Here is a 20,383-nt window from a genome sequence, read left to right on the forward strand (position 1 = left end):
TCCTTGAACTAAGCCACTTAGTTAGTGTTGTCTGTATGAAATAACCCAAATTAAACCTCTATACTGCACTCTCAAGCAGTTATAAACTAGGTGTTGTGAGCTAGCATTTGGTTCTACAGACAGTGTCTCTGCAAAGCTGTTACCCTGAACACTTTATAGGAATATTGACCCTAAAGAAGTTTAAATCTTCCCTTCAGAGATTCAGTGAAACACTGTCTCACTGCTCCCCCTCTGTGATCTCTGCTGCCCTCCGACTCTTCGACCATGTGCTCACTTAGACCTGCTATCACGGCCATGTATCCTTCCATGGAGCTTGCCTTCACTGCCATCTTGTGCTCCTATTGTCCATTCTCCTCTCCTAGCAGATTCTTTCTTCTCCAGCCTTGACCTTTCCCACCCACCCAGCTTCATCTGTCACCTCCTAGCGAGCCTCCTTCCCCTCACCCATCTTTTTATTCGAGCTTCTTCCCCTTTCATTCTCAGTCCTGAAGAAAGGTCTCGGCCTGAAACAACACAACTGTTTTACTCTTCTCCATGACGCTGCCTGACTTGCTGAGTTCCTCCAGCATTTTGAGTGTGTTGCTTTTGATTTCCAGCATCTGCTGACTTTCTCGTCTTGGCCTGTAGATAATAATTCGTTTTAACTTCAAACTGATCACTGCATACCATTTACTTTTTAAGACTGAAGACGAACTCCTGAATTTATGAGCAGAACCTAACAAAGCATACTAGTTGGAAGTTTAATTGCAACTATTTGTGACCTTTCAAGTGGCTACTGCCGTGCCTAGAAAGCAAGCTGAGCAGTCAATATCCATCACAACCTGAAACCTACTTGAATGATGGATGTAAAAAAAATAAAATTGAAAAAAAATACAATATGCTGGGAATGCTCAGCACGTGGCAAGAGAAATTGATTTCCAGTTTCATGTCCATGGGAAAAGGTAGAACTGAAACAAGTTTTGAATTGGAGAAAGGGGGAAAAGCAGGAAGATCCAAAGAGAAAATCTGTGATAAAGTTGAGTTCAGGAGGTATTGAATTACACAAGTGGTGGTGGCTGAATAATTAAGTGTGCCTGGGGGCATGTAAATTCAGGAGAAAATAAAGTCACTGTGTTTTTGAACTGAAACATTTAAGGTCTAATTCTCTTTTCACAGACATTTCCTGATTGAGGTAGAACCTGAAGAAATTTCTGTCCAGTGTCTTCACCAATATCCAAAATTTAACTGACTTCATTAAAATAGACCTACTGAGGTTATTAACGTTGGCCATAACTGTCTTTCCTACATTACCACTGACTGTATTTTATATGCTCTAAAGTCTTTTGGGACACCTTTGAGACTATGAAAGGCCCTGTGTAAATGTCATTAACACGCCAGTGGCTATTTTGTATACAAAGTGAACTTGCCTCATCCTCTGGGAGGGGACTGATAGCATCCTCTCACCAGTGATATGACAATATGTAGTACTCACTCACTGATGCTGCTGTTGTGCACAAACGTTTTCTTATCTGACTGCACTGCGTAGATGATGTTGGAACTTGTGCAGAGTGTATTTGAGTTTGGTTTATTGATATTAAAATGTTGCCACATGCCACCGTGGATTAATTTGTACGGTATGCACAGAACTAATGTGTTAGGACAGTAATTGCTCTTCCTTGAATTTGCCTAATTTTAATTCACTTAATTCATTCTAATTATTTTATAATTTGCATATTAAAGTACCATAAATCACCTTTATGAAAAGCTTGGTGGGTTAACATGGAGAGGGCAATGTAATTCTGAATCACTTACTGAAAGAATTGGTTAAGAACTCCAATTTAAATTGGGCAGATTGGGTAAGCTATGTAAAAATATATATTTTATAGATGATATCGCTATGGTGATAATTTGTTTTGGGAGAATGCTTCAAATCTCAGTGTAACCAGTTTGTTATAGCAGCAATGATTAAGTTAGAAAACATTGTTATTCCCGTTTCCATTCTGATGTGTCGATCCATGGCTGCTGCTTGTACCAAGAAGAGGCCACCCTCAGGGTGGAGGAATAACACCTTGTATTCCGCCTGGGTACCATCCAACCTGATGACATAAATGTCAAGCAACATACATCAAAGTTGCAGGTGAACGCAGCAGGCCAGGCAGCATCTCTGGGAAGGGGTACAGTCGACGTTTCAGGCCGAGACCCTTCGTCAGGACTAGCTGAAGGAAGAGTTAGTAAGAGATTTGAAAGTGGGACGGGGAGATCCAAAATGATAGGAGAAGACAGGAGAAGAGGGATGGAGCCAAGAGCTGGACAGGTGATTGGCAAAAGGGATATGAGAGGATCCCATGATCATATCCCCTTTGCCAATCACCTGTCCAGCTCTGGCTCTATCCCTCCCCCTCCTGTCTTCTCCTATCATTTTGGATCTCCCCCTCCCCCTCCCACTTTCAAATCTCTTACTAACTCGTCCTTCAGTTAGTCCTGACGAAGGGTCTCGGCCTGAAACGTCGACTGTACCTCTTCCCAGAGATGCTGCCTGGCCTGCTGTGTTCACCAGCAACTTTGATGTGTGTTGCTTGAATTTTCAGCATCTGCAGAATTCCTGTTGTTTGTGACATAAATATCAATTTCTCTTTCTGGTGCACAAATTCCACTCCTCCCCTTCCTCTATTCCCCACTTCGACATTTCACCTCTTCCCACCTGCCTATTATTTCCCCCTGGGTGTCCTCCCTCCCTTCCCTTTTTCCTATTGTCCACTCTCCTCTTCTATCAGATTCTTTCTTCAGCCCTTGACCTTTCCCACCCACTTGGGTTTTCCTTTCACCTTCCAGCTAGCCTCTTTCCCCCTCCCTCCACCTTTTTATTTTGTCATCTTCCCCCTTCCTTCGCAGTCCTGAAGAAGGGTCTTGGCCTGAAATGTCGGTTGTTTACTCTTTTCCTATAGATGCTGTCTGACCTGCTTAGTTCCTCCAGTGTTCTCTGTGTGTAATATTGTGATTAAATTCCCAAGGTTTATCTGAGTCGTTCAGAGATATTAGGAAAGATAACCATAAGGTTAAATGGCCAAGAAATAAAGTGAGGTTAAAGAGGTTACGGTGCTGATAGTTGAAGACATGATTGTGATTGACAGAATGACTTAAATTGGGAATATGTTTAGTTGACCAGGCAGCATCTCTAGGAAGAGGTACAGTTGACGTTTCGGGCTGAGACCCTTCGTCCTGACCGCAGTGAGACCCCAGGGCCCCACTGTGAATATCCTACCTGGATTATCTTCCCAAAATGGCTCTGATAGGGCGATGTCATGGTTGCCATGAGGATAAGTTATAGAAGTCATCCAGTTGAATTGGTTAATGGCTGCAACTAGATTGGCAAAATGATTGAAAGATTAAAGGTATACAAAGAGCTGCAGGGATGTGGACTACAAATAACAACAGGAAATAGAAAAGGCTTGTCAGAAGGGCAGTGTTATGATAACTGTGGGGGATTTTAACATGCGAGTAGATTGGAAAAATCAGGTCAGCACTGGATCTCAAGGGAGAGAATTTGTAGAATGTCTGCGAGATGGTTTTTTAGAACAGCTTGTTGAGCCCACTAGGGGATTGGCTGTACTGGATTGGGTATTGTGTAATGAACCAGAGGTGATTGGAGAGATTGAGGTGAAGGAACCCTTAGGAGGCAGTGATCATAACATGATTGAGTTCACTGTGAAATGAGAAAAAGAAAAGCCGAAATCTGGTGTGTCGGTGTTTCAGTGGAGTAAAAGAAATTACAGTGGCATGAGAGAGGAACTGGCCAAAGTTGACTGGAAAGAGACACTGGCGGGAAAGACAGCAGAGCAGCAGTGGCTGGAGTTTATGCGAGAAATGAGGAATGTGCAAGACAGGTATATTCCAAAAAAGAAGAAATTTTTGAGTGGAAAGAGGATGCAACCGTGGTTGACAAGAGAAGTCAAAGCCAAAGTTAAAGCAAAGGTGAGGGCATACAAGGAAGCAAAAATTAGTGGGAAGACAGAGGATTGGGAAGTTTTTAAAACCTTACAAAAGGAAACCAAGAAGGTCATTAAGAGAGAAAAGATTAACTATGAAAGGAAACCAGCAAATAATATCAAAGAGGATACTAAAAGCTTTATCAAGTATATAAAGAGTAAAAGACAGGTGAGAGTAGATATAGGACCGATAGAAAATGATACTGGAGAAATTGTAATGGGAGATGAGGAGATGGCAGAGGAACTGAACAAGTATTTTGCATCAGTCTTCACTGAGGAAGACAGCAGGATACCGGACACTCAAGGGTAGCAGGGAAGAGAAGTATGCGCAGTTACAATTACGACAGAGAAAGTACTCAGGAAGCTGAATAGGCTAAAGGTCGATAAATCTCCTGGACCAGATGGAATGCACCCTCGTGTTCTGAAAGAAGTAGCTGTGGAGATTGTGGAGGCATTAGCGATGATCTTTCAAAAGTCGATAGATTCTGGCATGATTCCGGAAGACTGGAAGATTGCAAATGTCACACCGCTATTTAAGAAGGGGGCAAGGAAGCAAAAAGGAAATTATAGACCTGTTAGCTTGACGTCGGTGGTTGGGAAGTTGTTGGAGTCGATTGTCAAGGATGAGGTTACAGAGTACCTGGAGGCATATGACAAGATAGGCAGAACTCAGCATGGATTCCTTAAAGGAAAATCCTGCCTGATAAACCTATTACCATTTTTTGAGGAAATTACCAGTAGGCTAGACAAGGGAGATGCAGTGGATGTTGTATATTTGGATTTTCAGAAGGCCTTTGACAAGGTGCCACACATGAGGCTACTTAACAAGATAAGAACCCATGGAATTACGGGAAAGTTACATGCGTGGATAGAGCGTTGGCTGATTGGCAGGAAACAGAAAGTGGGAATAAAGGGATCCTATTCTGGTTGGCTGCCGGTTACCAGTGGTTTTCCAGAGGGATCAGTGTTGGGGCTGCTTCTTTTTACATTGTACATCAACGATTTGGATTATGGAATAGGTGGCTTTGTGGCTAAGTTTGCTGACGATACGAAGATAGGTGGAGGGGCCGGTAGTGCTGAGGAAACGGAGAGTCTGCAGAGAGACTTGGATAGATTGGAAGAATGGGCAGAGAAGTGGCAAATGAAGTACAATGTTGGAAAGTGTATGGTTATGCACTTTGGCAGAAAAAATAAACGGGCAGACTATTATTTAAATGGGAAAAGAATTCAAAGTTCTGAGGTGCAACGGGACTTGGGAGTCCTCGTACAGGTTTCCCTTAAAGTTAACCTCCAGGTTGAGTCAGTAGTGAAGAAGGCGAATGCAATGTTGGCATTCATTTCTAGGGGAATAGAGTATAGGAGCAGGGATGTGATGTTGAGGCTCTATAAGGCGCTAGTGAGCCCTCACTTGGAGTACTGTGTGCAGTTTTGGTCTCCTTATTTAAGAAAGGATGTGCTGACGTTGGAGAGGGTACAGAGAAGATTCACTAGAATGATTCCGGGAATGAGAGGGTTAACATATGAGGAACGTTTGTCCGCTCTTGGACTGTATTCCTTGGAGTTTAGAAGAATGAGGGGAGACCTCATAGAAACATTTCGAATGTTAAAAGGCATGGACAGAGTGGATGTGGCAAAGTTGTTTCCCATGATGGGGGAGTCTAGTACGAGAGGGCATGACTTCAGGATTGAAGGGCGCCCTTTCAGAACAGAAATGCGAAAAAATTTTTTTAGTCAGAGGGTGGTGAATCTATGGAATTTGTTACCGCAGGCAGCAGTGGAGGCCAAGTCATTGGGTGTATTTAAGGCAGAGATTGATAGGTATCTGAGTAGCCAGGGCATCAAAGGTTATGGTGAGAAGACGGGGCAGTGGGACTAAATAGGATAAAATGGATCAGCTCATGATAAAATGGCGGAGTAGACTCGATGGGCCGAATGGCCTACTTCTGCTCCTTTGTCTTATGGTCTTATGGTCTAAGAGAGGACTAGGCGATTGACAAGAGGCATCCAGGTCTGTATAATATGCTCAGCAAATCAGCTGTCCTCTTGGGCAGTTGAGAGTAATTGACTTCTTACCTGCAGTGTTCAGCTGTTGTGTCTACCTGGAGTCTTCGAATGTAGTCATAAGAACATAAGAAATAGGAGCAGGAGTAGGCCATCCGGCCTATCGACACTCACCATAGACTGCCAACTGGAGAAACACCTATTAATACCAACTCTCTGCCTTCTATCGGTTAACGAATCCACTATCCATGCCAATACACTTCCTCCGACTCCATGCATCTGTATCTTATTTATAAGTCTCTTGTGCAACACTTTATCGAATGCCTTCTGGAAATCCAAGTATATGACATCGACCTGTTCCCCTCTATCCACTGCACTCATCCTGTCCTTAAAGAACTCCAGTAAGTTTGTCAAACAGGACCTGCCCTTTCTGAATCCATGCTGCGTCTGTCTAAAGGAACCACTCCATTCTAAATGTTTCGCTATTTCTTCCTTAATGGGAGCTTCAAGCATTTTCCCAACTACAGATGTTAAGCTAACTGGCCTAAAAAGTGGCGTGACATTTGCTGTCTTCCAGTCTGCCGGGACCTGCCCAGAGTCTAGAGAGTTTTGATAAATGATTACCAACATGTCTACTATAACCTCCGCCAATTCTTTCAGCACCCTGGGTTGCATCCCATCAGGAAAAGGGGACTTATCTACCTTCAGGCCCTCTAGTTTGCTCATCACTATCTCTTTAGTGACAGTGATTTTATCAAGGTCATCACCTCCCATTTCGTCCATAACATCCTTCTTTGGCATATTAGACGTGTCCTCCACTGTGAAGACTGACACAAAATAGTCGTTCAGTGCCTCAGCCATTTCCTTATCACCCAATATCAATTTCCCCTTCTTGTTTTCCAAGGGACCTACGTTGACTTTAGCCACCCTCTTCTGCTTTATATATTTACAAAAGCTTTTGCTAACTGTTTTTATATTTAGTGCTAATTTACTTTCATACTCTATCTTCCCTTTCCAGTTGTTCTCTGTTGCTTTTTACAGTTTTTCCAATCCTCTAGTCTCCCACTACTCTTTGTGACTTTGTACACATGAGCTTCTAATTTGGTACTATCTTTTATTTTCTTAGTTATCCAAGGCTGGCTCTCCTCACACTTACTGTCCTTACTTTTGACTGGAATATACTTGTGTTGAGCATTGTGAAAAATCTCTTTGAAAGTATTCCACTGTTCCTCAACTGTCCTACCAAATAGCCTGTGCTCCCAATCCACATTAACCAACAACACCCTCATCCTGTTATATTCTCCCTTGTTCAAGCATAATACACTAGTTTTAGATCTAACTGTTTCATCCTCCATCTGAATGCAAAATTCAATCATACTCGTCAATCGTTAAAGTAACACCCAGACACCCTGAGCCAAGAGGCTGATCCTGGACTTATTTCCTGGCATAATTTACATATTACTATTTAATTAATTATGGTTTTATTACTATTTAATTATGGTGCAACTGTAACAAAAACCAATTTCCCCCAGGATCAATAAAGCATGATTATGACTAAACTGTTTGACGTTAGTAGCTGCTCCTGAATTTGCTGTTCTGCCTACATAATTCCTATTGAATTTATTGGAAAATTGGTATTCCATATCAATTTTGCATGGAAAAAAATAGAGATACACCATGACCTATTCAATACAGGACATTTGGTAACCCAATTCACCACATGCCGATGCTTCATCTGGCTTGCCGTCTTTTGCAAGGGGATTGTAGCATCTGTGCACAGAGAAAGCAACAGGAAGACTCTTAAACTAGTTAGATTGTGAAATCCTCAGACCTGCAGAGTCCAACTCGCAAGTAAAATGCTGAAAATATTCAATTGTATTTAATTTGTATGGAGAAAACCGAAGTGGTGGGGAGCATTGGAAAATACAGAAGGTAAAGTAACAAAGAAGGTAAAATAAGCAAAATATTTTAATGTTTTTCCTACGATGTGACATTATTAAATATTATTGCACTGTATTGCCTCAAAGCAACAAATTTCATGGTGGACTATTCCAAAATATTTTCAGTCATATTTCGTGAGGAACCAATGGCTAAATATTCAAAGGACATGCTGCTAATAATTTGTCTCAAGTCTAGTACTGAGGATTGCAACATGGAGGAGATCATTCCCAAAAGCAACATCTGGATTTCTATATTTAATGCTGGTGTTGCAAGTTACAATAGCTGCATTTGTTATTGCCAAAAATCTAAACTAATAATCCAAATATTCCACCATTCACACAACTTGCTCCACTTACCCAACTCCAACAGAGTAGCATGGACTCTGTCGGCTGGTTCCAGGGATGATGTGCTTGTCATGCGAGGAGAGATTGAAAGAATTGTCCCATGTTCGGTAGTTAGATGGGAATTTCGAGCAGGGTTCAGCAGGTGAAATCCAAGAAAGATGTTTTCTGTGGTGAATGAGTGTAGAACTAAAAGCTGGAATTTGGGAATAATTGGTGGGCTGTTCAGGATTGAGATGAGAAGTTTTTCCAGAGGGTGGTGAATCTTTGGAATTCTCAAACCCAAGGGCAGTGGAACATTTAGTTTATTCAGAACAAGTCAGTAGAATTTTGGATTAGAACATTTATGAAGTTAAAGATAAACCAAAATTTTGCTGAATGGCAGAATATCCCTAAGAGCTAAATTGCCATTTCCTGCTCCTATTGCCAGCTGCCTGAAAGGAAACAAATCTCTTTGAACCCTGAGCTATTTCTTATGTTCTTACGCAATTTGTGTTTGTGGCATGCAGTTTAATTGATTTCCTTTAGGGAGATTTAGGTAAGATTTTTGCTTCCTTCACTCGTACTTTATTTTCATTTCTGAAATCTATTTTCCATGTTTTGATACTTTTGCTGTTTTACAATTGTTGTACTCCAATCAGAAGTAATTTTGATTGAAATTTTGTTTTACAGATGTGAAGTGTTAAGTTATTAACATCTGTATAGTTGCTGACTGTTATCGGACAAGATATGTCTTTACAGATAAAAATGAGGCAATAATTATTCTATTGTTTTAAAGTGACAAGGTTCTGGGATTCCTAGTAACACATTTCCTCTTTAACCTGGATACGTTGAAACTAATTGATATTGAATTGATAACTGCTCCATTTGAAAGAAGCACCGTAATACACGATTGTACCAATGGAAAATCATTTATCCTTATGATTTTATTTGATTCATGAAACGACATGTTTGATTATGTTTTGTAGTGTATTACGATTTATGGTTGGAAAAATAAACGGCCTTTTATTAATATTGGCGGCCCTCTTTGTAGTGAATACAAAGTGAAAGGACATGATTTAATTCAAAAGATGTACTTAAATATTCATTGCAGTTCTTATCCTGTTCACTGATTTGGCGCAGTATAGTGAATGTATTCATTTTGTACCATATGGTGCATTCCATCAATCTGTTTGTTAAATGCCATCTGACTGCATTTGCTTTGGATTTAGGTGAAGTGAACTGCAGTCCTTGGTAACTGAAACTCTTTGTTTGGTTGTTATGATTATTATATTTAAAAGAACCAACTCTTCAAATTTGACTAACTATACAAAGCACATGATCATCCATTTTTGCATTCTGAGACCATCCTGATGTGGTTATACCCAAATTTACCACCTGCATAATGCCTGTGAAAATAGATTTCCAGCAATTTCTTTTCACTTTATAGCTTTGTGAGATAACACTGGACAACAAAGATTTTGCTTCCTGAATACTTTTGGGTGTATTTTATGGATGTTGGGCTGCTGATCATGAAAATGCCAATGAAATTTCCCTATCACACACCATTTAAAAAAGATCACCTCTTTGTTATTTCAATTCATGATTCAAGTCAGTTAAAAAGTTGCCCACAATGTAAGCTGAGAAGTTTTCTATCTTGTCCAGGCATGCTTAGGCAGGGTGGATGCTGCATGGCAGGACAGGTTTTAGAAGGATTTGATTTTTGAGACAGATGTTTCCCAGAATAATTGATGCTAAGATTAAGGAAAGCATTTTTGTTGGTCAAACAGGACATCAATGACAGGCAATTTGACAAACTTTTAGTGGGATCAGAGAAAATCACGTGGATGGCATTCAATGATGTTATTGAAAACTTTTTTGGCAACTACGGAGCACCAAACTACTTGCAGCTGGTTGACAACATGCTTCAAGCATACAAAATCGTGAGGTGCAACATGTCACAAAAGATTAATTTTCTGCATTCCCATTTAGACTTCTTTCCTACAAATCTTGGCACTGTCAGTAATGAGCATTGTGAGTGATTTCACTAGGACATTGCGGTCATGCAGAAATGTATCGGGTCAACTGGAATCTATCAATGCTGGCTGATTATATTTGGACACTTAAGCAAGCAGCCTCAGTCAATGAGCACAAATGAAAATCATCGACAAAACACTTTTAGCTTAGTTGAACTATTGCAAAGCATGAGCATCATTATGCTATTAGACACACAATGTTCAATAAAAGTTTATTTATTGTTTCTCCAAATTCCTACTTGATACAAACAGTTTGAACTTCCTGGAGAGGGGGGATGTCTGTGACATGGCAACAATGCTTCCAGTCCACTTGATCTGGCAAAGTTCACTTTGTAAATATCTGTGGACAGGTGACTAAATTGGAAACATGTCACAAAGTATGAAAGCAGCAGCATGGCAGTAAAAGCAGACAATTCTGGAAGCTGTTGCTCTGTCCTTGGGTATTGCCTGACATGCAGACTGCTTCCAGCAATTTGTTTTTCTGTCAAGCTTACAGCATCTGCATGCTTTTTTTTTTCCTCATTAACAACCCATCATTGTTATCTGCAAATAACAATCTAGGCCTCTCCATTAGGTTCTGAATTTGTCTTGCCCTTTTAGTGGGCAAAACCTGTATGTGGCAGCGTGTGGTATGCAGACTAAAGGATGTAGTTTTGTGAGTCCCAGTGTCACATGACATCAGGTTGAGTATAGACAAGGAAATTGGATTGTCTCTGAGTATCCTTACTTTACCAAAATTGCTGCTTCTGCATATTGAGCAACACCAGGAAGAAGTCCCGAGGCCTCTTTGGAGAAAAACATGTCTAATGGTGTCATTCAGTGTCACCTCCAGCAGTTGCTCACTGTCCAAAATGGCTAAATCCTGATGACTTAAAAGTCAATCGTTATAGTAGTTGCAATACATTGTGAATTAAATGCTAATATTGATTATTTTTTAAGTTGCATTTTTAATGAGCATTTACCATCAGTGGCCTCTTTATTAGGTACACTTGCTTGTTAATGCTAATATCTAATTAGACAAACGTGGCAGCAGCTCATTGCATTAACGTATGCAGACATGGTCAAGCGGTTCAGTTGTTTTTCAGACCAAACATAAGAATGGGGAAGAAATGAGAAACTTCTGACTGCCTGGGATTTTCATGCACAGGTCCATAAGACCATAATAACAGGCTCGGGAGTTTACAGAGAGTGGTGTGAGAAACAAAACCATCCAGTGAGCAGCCATTCTTGTTAACGAAAGAGATCAGGGGAGGATGGCCAGACTGGTTCAGGCGGACAGGAACGTGATAGTAACGTGAATAATCAACAATGCTGTGCAGAAGAGCATCTTTGAACGCACAACACATTGATGAGCTATAGCAGCAGAAGACCATGAACATACACCCGGTGGCCACTTTATTAAGAATAGGAGGTATCTAATAAAAGTATCCACTGAGTATATTTGTACTAAATATAAATTATAGCTTGCAAAAACTGACATCCCATCTTGCAAAAACATGGTATGCAGGGGATTGTAGAAAGGATTTCTTTGAACAAGATTTAGTAGTAAATCTATACAGATCCATTTATATTGCCACAAGAAAAGTTGGAAGCTCTCAGCAGGTGAAGCAGCAGGGAAGAAGGACATAGCTCATGCTACAGATTTCCACCATCTGATTTTTAAAAATGTGTAACTATGATCAATAAGCTTAGTTTGGTGAATGGAGCACCTTCACCCCATCTGCCAAAAGCAGAACTTCCCAGTGGCCAAATATTTTTATTCTCCTCTCCCATCAGATTCATTTCACTCCAGCCCTGGACTTTTCTCATCCACCTGGCTTTCTAGATATCCTCCTTCCCCTCCCCCCACCTTTTTATTCAGTCATCTTCCTCTTTCCTTTTTGGTCCCAAAGAAGGGCCTCTGCCCGAAATGTGGTATGTTTATTTATTTCCATAGATGCTGCTTGAGCTGCTGAGTTCCTCCAGCACTTTCTACGTTGCTCTGGGTTTCCAGCATCTACAGAGTTTCATGTGTTTAAGCTTTGTTAATTGTTTTTGTGGTGATAAAATAGTTAGAATGTAGAACAGTATTTTATGATTTTTCAATTGTTAATGGAAAAACTTAAAATTGGTAGTGGGTGGGGAGAAGATGAGAGGGAAGTAAACAAATTAGTTGAATTGTTACTGAATTATTTTTGATTACCAAATTTAGCAGCTTATTAGTAATTAAATTCTGTGCTTAATTTAAGTATGGTAATAGAACAGATGCACTTAACCACATCTTTTCCAGACTTGGCTTACTTCAAAGTCTATTTATAATCAATTAAGCATTTCAAAATTCCATTCTCATTTTTATAGTTTGATATTCTTTTTATATTCTTTTTAATGTATTTAACCAATTTCCTCTGGGATCAATAAAGTATGACTATGTATTCTTTTATATTTTTGAATGTACAATACTACCCTCATACATTTGAATATGAAAATAATCCTTTAAATGGCGTCACTTTTGCTATGTGGCATGTACTGTTACCTTCATAAATTGTTAGGACTTTCTAAATCAACTGACACCCCGTCACCTTAAGACCCCTGTAGTAAGCATGGAATTGTGAAAATGATGACTAACTTCATAGTTGCAGCATAGTTTGATGATTCAAATCTTTGACCCTGTAATCCAACATTAGCATTAATTTAGTCAGTATATTTTAGCCAAATTTTCCCCATCTTCAAAGAAGATGTAGGAATCATGAAAGCAGACAATTTCCTGATAAATTTGCATTGTTACTGTTGGAATGTATTCTGGAGGTAGGATATATAGCAAAATATTAATATCAGCAACCAATCTTTAGACCTGAACATGGAGTGTAGATTAAATTAAAAATGCAGCCCTGGACAATAGTTTCCTTGAGCTGTGGACTCCAATTAATTGAAAGCCAGACAATACTGATTAATATTCATTTTGGGTGTCTGGAGTGTGGGTGCGAAGAATGAAGTGTAAAAGCAAAGAAAGAAGTGTGAAAGTTGTATCTGATTCAAAGGAAGCATTGTAGATGCAATGTAACCATAGAATTATCCTTTGATCTTTAGCATATAAAATATCATGTAATATTGGTTCGAACAGGCCTCTTACTCCAAAAGGGTCTCAATGTGATGGCTGCTGCTCACTTTGTTGAATAAAACCCTTCTGTATCTACTAGCTTCAGTGGCGCTCTGGTGACTTTGTGCACAGCACACCACTGTTACATCACCCATTTCCTATTTGACGTTTTCACAGCAGATAAACTCAGCTGGACAACGGGATCACTACTTACATTTCAGGTCTTCAGACTCTATTAGAACTGAGGGCTGTCTATTCTACTTTTCAGTATATTGCTTTTCTCAGTTCTGGAGAAGCATCCTGGATCTGAAGTGTTCAGAATCAAGTTTAATATCACTGGCATATGTCACAAAATTTGTTGTCTTTGAGGTGGCAGTACAAACCAATACATAATAATAGGGGAAAAAAAAACTGAATTACAGTAAGTGTGTGTATGTATATGTGTGTGTGTATTATATATATATATATATATATATATATATATATATATATATATAATAATTAAGTAGTGCAAAAATAAAAATAATGAAGTCGTGAGGTAGTGTTCGATGTCCATTCAGAAATCAGATGACAGAGAGGAAGATGTTGTTCCTGCATCATTGAGTGTGTGCCTTCAGGCTCCTGTACCTCCTTTCTGATGGTAGCATTGGCAAGAGGGCATGTCCTGGGTGATGAAATTTCCTCTTTCCAGTGATGCTGTCTGATTTCCAGAGGTTTCTTCCAGCATTCTGTTTTAATTTCAGAATTTTGGTATTTGCCATTTATTAATGTGTCTATTCTCTGTTCTTTCCTCTAGCATATTACTTCCTAGACATTTGTTTCCAAAGAACCTCTGGCTCTTGACACCGTCTTGTTTGTAATGGTCTTGCAGATCAAGCAAATTGTATGACCTGGAGTGGAATACTTTACTGAAGTCCTATTTCTGAATTTGTACTCTGTTATGCTTTACAATTGACATGAAATATATCTGTTTAATGTGAAAAATATGGCATTTATGATGGAATATTTGTATAGATATATATTTAATTAAAACAAATTATGCTGCTGTGTCTATGTATATGTTTTGTATTTCATGCTCTGACTTTCATTATGTGTTCCAGCTGTCATATCCAGAACACAAGAAGGTCCGGGTGAAATGGGAAAGGCTGTCCATATTCCTAAAGAAGATCAGGAGAAAATGAGAGATTTGTTCAAAATCAATCAGTTTAATCTCATGGCTAGTGACATGATTGCACTGAATAGAACTCTTCCAGATGTGAGATTGGAAGGGTAAGTCTACTTCGCATTTCACTGTATTGGTTTTCTGTTATAAATGATGTACAAATGACAACATAAATCATAATTTCTTTAAAATGTGGACACACTTATAATCTAAGCTACTCATACTTGCATCAAGATCAGATTTCCTCGGCAGAACAGTTCAGTGATTTAAAGTTGTGTGCAGAGTAAATTAATTAGTGAGCTTTGCTGTTCCTTTTCACACCTTATGGTGCATCGGGCGGCCTATTTTATCGTTTCCTTAGCATTCGTTTGTTTTTTTGAGGGTGAGTTGCTAGCTCGGTGCCCAACCTAGCATGGATGGAAAGTATGCAAGTAGCTGGCTGGGTTCGAAGCCAGGCCCATTGGCCCTGAAGTCCTGTGCTGATGCCATTACACCACCGGCCAGCTAAAAATTAGGTAGAATAGGATTAATAAGTTTTGCCACCTTTAAGTGAGTTGTTAACTGGCCATGTTTCGCATGAGTAGAGTTTCATGTGCTCATGTCCTTTTTGGTAAGTACATAGTCATCATGTAGTCAGGCCATATAAATGGGTTTCCTCTGCTCTTCAGTGAGGAATTAAAACTATGGAATTCAGCCATACAAGAATATTGTGCGAATGAAAAGAAGAGGACTAGAATGGAAACACGAGGAATTCTGCAGATGCTGGAAATTCAAGCAACACACATCAAAGTTGCTGGTGAACGCAGCAGGCCAGGCAGCATCTCTAGGAAGAGGTACAGTCGACGTTTCGGGTCGAGACCCTTCGTCAGGTCTTTCAGTTAGTCCTGACAAAGGGTCTCAGCCCGAAACGTCGACTGTACCTCTTCCTAGAGATGCTGCCTGGCCTGCTGCATTCACCAGCAACTTCGATGTGAGGGCGAGAATGGAGTTGTGTCGTTCTGTACTTTAAAAATATTTAGGCTGCACTTAAAAACACTTCTCCCTGGTCAAAGAAAAGTCTTTGTGATGTTTGGGCAACAATTTTTCTTTTGATGATGATGAATATTTAGCACAGACTTACCTTTCTTTGATTATCTCTGTGAAAATCTTCAAACACAACAGCACGAGGAATCATACGCGCGTGCATATACACACCCTCCCTCCCTCCCCGTTTGTCCGTTTTCAGGCTAGCTGCTAGCAAATTAATTTGGTTATTTCAACTGTGCTGTTGTCTATAATTACAAGTTGCGGAAAGGCTCATGGAGTGGTGAGGCACATGCCAAAAGAATTTGTTCCTGAGATTAAGGCATCTGGATACAGAAATTGTTTTCAGGCTTGAGTGTACGAATTATAATTTCGTAATGAATATTGAACTGGAAGGATGGGTAAAAGCCATCAAGAACAGGCAGGTGGCTAGAACATAGAGAAGGATAAAGGATCTCAGCAGAAGAATGTGTCAGCCCAGTGTGTTCAAAATGCATTGACTCTGTTTGAATTTTACCAGATCCTGATGAAACTGAAATAAGTGAACTTCAAGAGCGAATGTTTGTATCATTGGAATTGTACCTGGCTCAAATGAAAATAACAGCGGCTGTTTGAGTTAAATCACCCCAGCTGATTCTACAGGGTAGTATCTTAGCCAAATCCATCTTCTTCATTGACCCTTTACAAAGAAAAAGGAATCCCCTGAAAAGGAAAAGAAAAGTGCTGACATTTTCACAATGGACCAAACCATTATCACTTTTGTGAAAGAGGTAGTGTATACCTGCAGACATTAAGACCTGCTATTTGGAACATGAGCTAAGAGGTGTTAGGTAACTTTAGCATATTAAAAGTGTGAAACAATAATTGCCTTTATCAAAGTGGTCTATTATGCTGGTCTTTAACATGGTTCAATTATTCTTCAGTAGTTTGCTTTGTGAAGTTTGATATGTGATCAAACAGACTTTGTGTGTGTGTGCAAAAAAAAAATACCTTAGCAATGTATTTCAACTTCCATTGCAACACAAGCAGAAATCACTGAATATTGACTGTTACCATCATGGCTGTGAATTGCTCTGATGAACTGGGATGGATGGGAAGATGACAAAGAAGAGAAAATCTGCAGATGCTGGAAACCTGGATCTCTGCCTGAAATGTCGACTGTACTTTTTTCCATAGATGCTGCCTGTCCGGAGTTCCTCCAGCATTTTGTGTTTTTTTTTTAATTTATTCATTCATTTTACGGGACGTGGGCGTCGCCAGCTAAACCAGCATTTATTACCCATCTCTAGTTGTCCTTGAGAAGGTGCTGCCTTGAACTGCTGCAGTCCCTGAGGTGTAGGTACACCCACAGTGTAGTTAGGGAGAGAATTCCATGATATTGACCCAGTGACAGTGAAGGAATATGTTCCCAAGTCAGGATGGTGAGTGACTTGGAAGGGGATTTCCAAGTGGTCGAGTTCCCAGGCATCTGCTGTTCTCGTCCTTCGAGATGGTAGTGGCCGTGGTGCTGCCTTCAGAACTTTGGTGAGTTGTTGCAGTGGGTCTTGTAGATAGTACACACTGCTGCAAGTGTTCGTGTGTGTTGCTTGGACGGGAGGATGAATGTTTGTGTATCATAGACCTGTTGAGCTTGGAATTGCCAGCAATAGTCTGGAGGAATTGCTTCATGATCATTCAGTTGTTTTGAATATTGCAATTCACGGCCATGATGGCACCCGGACATTCGGTGATTTCTGCCTGTATATCACTGCAAACTGCAACATCTAGCTATTAGATGCTGTATTTTGATTGGGTCAACAAATTTGTAGATGGAGTTGGACACCACTATCAAGCTAGACTCCAAGCTCTGTGCAAAACCCTGCGTCAGACTCTGTAGATGTTTGAAGTGTCCTTGTGTTTTCTGGTAAACTATCCAATGACATTTAGCTTTGTGATGTGTTTGCCTTTTAGCTGCTCTCTAACCTGCTCCACTGAATTCCTCTGCAAAAGGACTTTCCTGCCTTTGCTTTCTGAGCTAGCACCTGCAATATTCTTGATAGTGGTATTGTTTTGTGGCATCCAGGACCGTCTCAGTTTGCAGCTACCTGTTCTGTGCAGAATCATATCCTCCACTGTGTGATTTGGCACTTGAGTGAATGTGTCTTTGCTATCTGGTCCACCCACGACTGGGCATCCAAATCAGAATCACATTTAATATTAGTGGCATATGTCATGAAATTTGTTTTGCGGCATCAGTACATTGCAATACATAATCATTTTTTAATTAAAGGAGATGTACTGGGGTAGTGTAGTGGGGTACCGCAAGGCTCAGTGCTGGGACCCCAGTTGTTTACAATATATATAGATGACTTGGATGAGGGAATTAAATGCAGCATCTCCAAGTTTGCGGATGACACGAAGCTGGGCGGCAGTGTTAGCTGTGAGGAGGATGCTAAGAGGATTCAGGGTGACTTGGATAGGTTGGGTGAGTGGGCAGATTCATGGCAGATGCAATTTAATGTGGATAAATGTGAGGTTATCCACTTTGGTGGCAAAAATAGGAAAACAGATTATTAACTGAATGGTGGCCGATTAGGAAAAGGGGAGGTGCAACGCGACCTGGGTGTCATTGTACACCAGTCATTGAAAGTAGGCATGCAGGTACAGCAGACGGTGAAAAAGGCAAATGGTATGCTGGCATTCATAGCAAGAGGATTCGAGTACAGGAGCAGGGAGGTACTACTGCAGTTGTACAAGGCCTTGGTGAGACCACACCTGGAGTATTTTGTGCATTTTTGGTCCCCTAATCTGAGGAAAGACATTCTTGCCATAGAGGGAGTACAAAGAAGGTTCACCAGATTGATTCGTGGGATGGCAGGACTTTCATATGATGAAAGACTGGATCAACTAGGCTTATACTCGCTGGAATTTAGAAGATTGAGGGGGGATCTTATTGAAGCATATAAAATTCTAAAGGGATTGGACAGGCTAGATGCAGGAAGATTGTTCCCGATGTTGGGGAAGTCCAGAACGAGGGGTCACAGTTTGAGGATAAAGGGGAAGCCTTTTAGGACTGAGATGAGGAAAATCTTCTTCACCCAATGAGTGGTGAATCTGTGGAATTCTGTGCCACAGGAAACAGTTGAGGCCAGTTCATTGGTTATATTGAAGAGGGAGTTAGATATGGCCCTTGTGGCTAAAGGGATCGGGGGTATGGAGAGAAGGCTGGTACAGGGTTCTGAGTTGGTTGATCAGCCATAATCATACTGAATGGCGGTGCAGACTCGAAGGGCTGAATGGCCTACTCCTGCACCTATTTTCTTTGTTTCTATGTTTCTATGTGAGTGCATCTAGGTGATGGTGGTTGAGGCAGCTCATCCTGCTCTTCTTGGATGTGACTGTCATCCTGTGGCAGTGAGAAATTGAATATGTCCTTGAACAATCCTGCCAGTTGGTTGGCACAGGTTTTCACTGCCCTACCAGGTACACCATTGGGCTTGGTGTCTTGTGAGGGTTCACCCATTTTGAAAGATGTTCTGCTGTCAGCCTCCAAGCCAGAGATCACAGGATCACCAGATTCTGCAGGGTATCGCACAGGTGTAGTTTTATTCTCTCTTTCAAAGCGTGCATTGAGCACACCTGGGAGTGAAGTACCATAGCCATTCATGATGTTAAATTCAGTCTTGTAGGAAGTACTTGCCTGAAAACCCTGCTAGAGTTAACCTGCATCCGATTCTGTCTCGAACTTCAATCGGAATTGTTTTCTCGCTTTTAAAATAGCTTCTGTAGGTTGTACAGGGACTTCTTGCATAGTTCTGGATCACTGATCTTGAACACCGCGGATCTAGCCTCAAAAGACTGAATCTCCTGGTTCATCCAGAGCTTGTAGTTGGGATATGTCTGGTATGTTCTTGAAGGCACACACTATCCACACAGGTTTTGATGAAGTCGCTGACAACTATGACATATTCATTTAGATTTGAAGATGAGTCCCTGAATATTGTCCAGTCTATCGACTCAAAGCAGTCCTGTAAACGCTCCTGTATCTTTCTTGACCATACCTCATTGGTCCTCAGTATTGGTGCTATGTTCTTTAGTCTCTGCCTGTATGCCAGGAGTAGAGGTGATTGGAATTAATCTTACACTTGAATCTTTCACATGCTACATGATGGTGAGATGAGGGATGTGAATGAGGGTAGTGAACCTAGACCGAGAATTTATAGTTTCAGAATAAAGTTCCGGTCATCTGAGATGGAGATTAGAAATTTGTTCTGAGGGTGTGGAACTCGGAGCTATGGAGGCTAAGCCATTGACTACATTGAAGGCTGACATAAATTCTTGGAATATTGAGCATTATTGGAAACAAATGAGAAAATGGTGTTGAGACCAAAGTCAAATTAGCCATCTGAATATTGATTAGCAGAGCATGCTTGAGAGATGTTGTGACATGCCTCTGGTCATGCTTCCTCTTCAGAGACAGAACTATATTAAGCCTATGCTTGTATCTCTCAGCTTTCATGCACTATCAGCTATTCAGCCCAGTCAGGCAATATACCCTTCAGCTACAGGCTAGTGTTTTTTTTAATACTTTCAAAATTTTCAAACAGAAAAAATAATGAAATCAACAAGAACATACCAGTTCAGACATGTATAAAAATAAATAAGCAAAAAAAAGAAAGAGACATTATATTAGAGGGATGCCTATTGTACAAATTGCTCAAAAATACTAAACATTAAATCTCAAACGAGAGCCGTGAGAAATCAGCTGGGGGGAAATTGTTCATCTGCCCCCGGCCTCGTCCAGGTAGGCAAGAAATGGATCCCAGATAACCGAAAATTTTTTAATTGAACTGGTTCTCAAGAACCTAAGTTTCTCCACC

The 20,383-nt window shown here is 40.5% G+C and overlaps 1 protein-coding gene across 3 annotated transcripts in view; it reads left to right on the forward strand.

Moving 5' to 3' along the window:
* The window catches only part of galnt13 (polypeptide N-acetylgalactosaminyltransferase 13), a 394,116-nt gene that overhangs the window by 103,953 nt on the left and 269,780 nt on the right, over window positions 1–20,383 (forward strand). For all 3 annotated transcript variants that reach the window (XM_072261955.1, XM_072261953.1, XM_072261954.1), the window contains exon 3: window positions 14,440–14,608. In XM_072261955.1, coding sequence (XP_072118056.1) covers window positions 14,440–14,608 — 169 coding nt within the window. The remainder of the gene's footprint in view (window positions 1–14,439; window positions 14,609–20,383) is intronic.

The sequence above is a fragment of the Mobula birostris genome, chromosome 6 (genome assembly GCF_030028105.1).
Source record: "Mobula birostris isolate sMobBir1 chromosome 6, sMobBir1.hap1, whole genome shotgun sequence".
In the NCBI taxonomy this organism is placed as follows: domain Eukaryota; kingdom Metazoa; phylum Chordata; class Chondrichthyes; order Myliobatiformes; family Myliobatidae; genus Mobula; species Mobula birostris.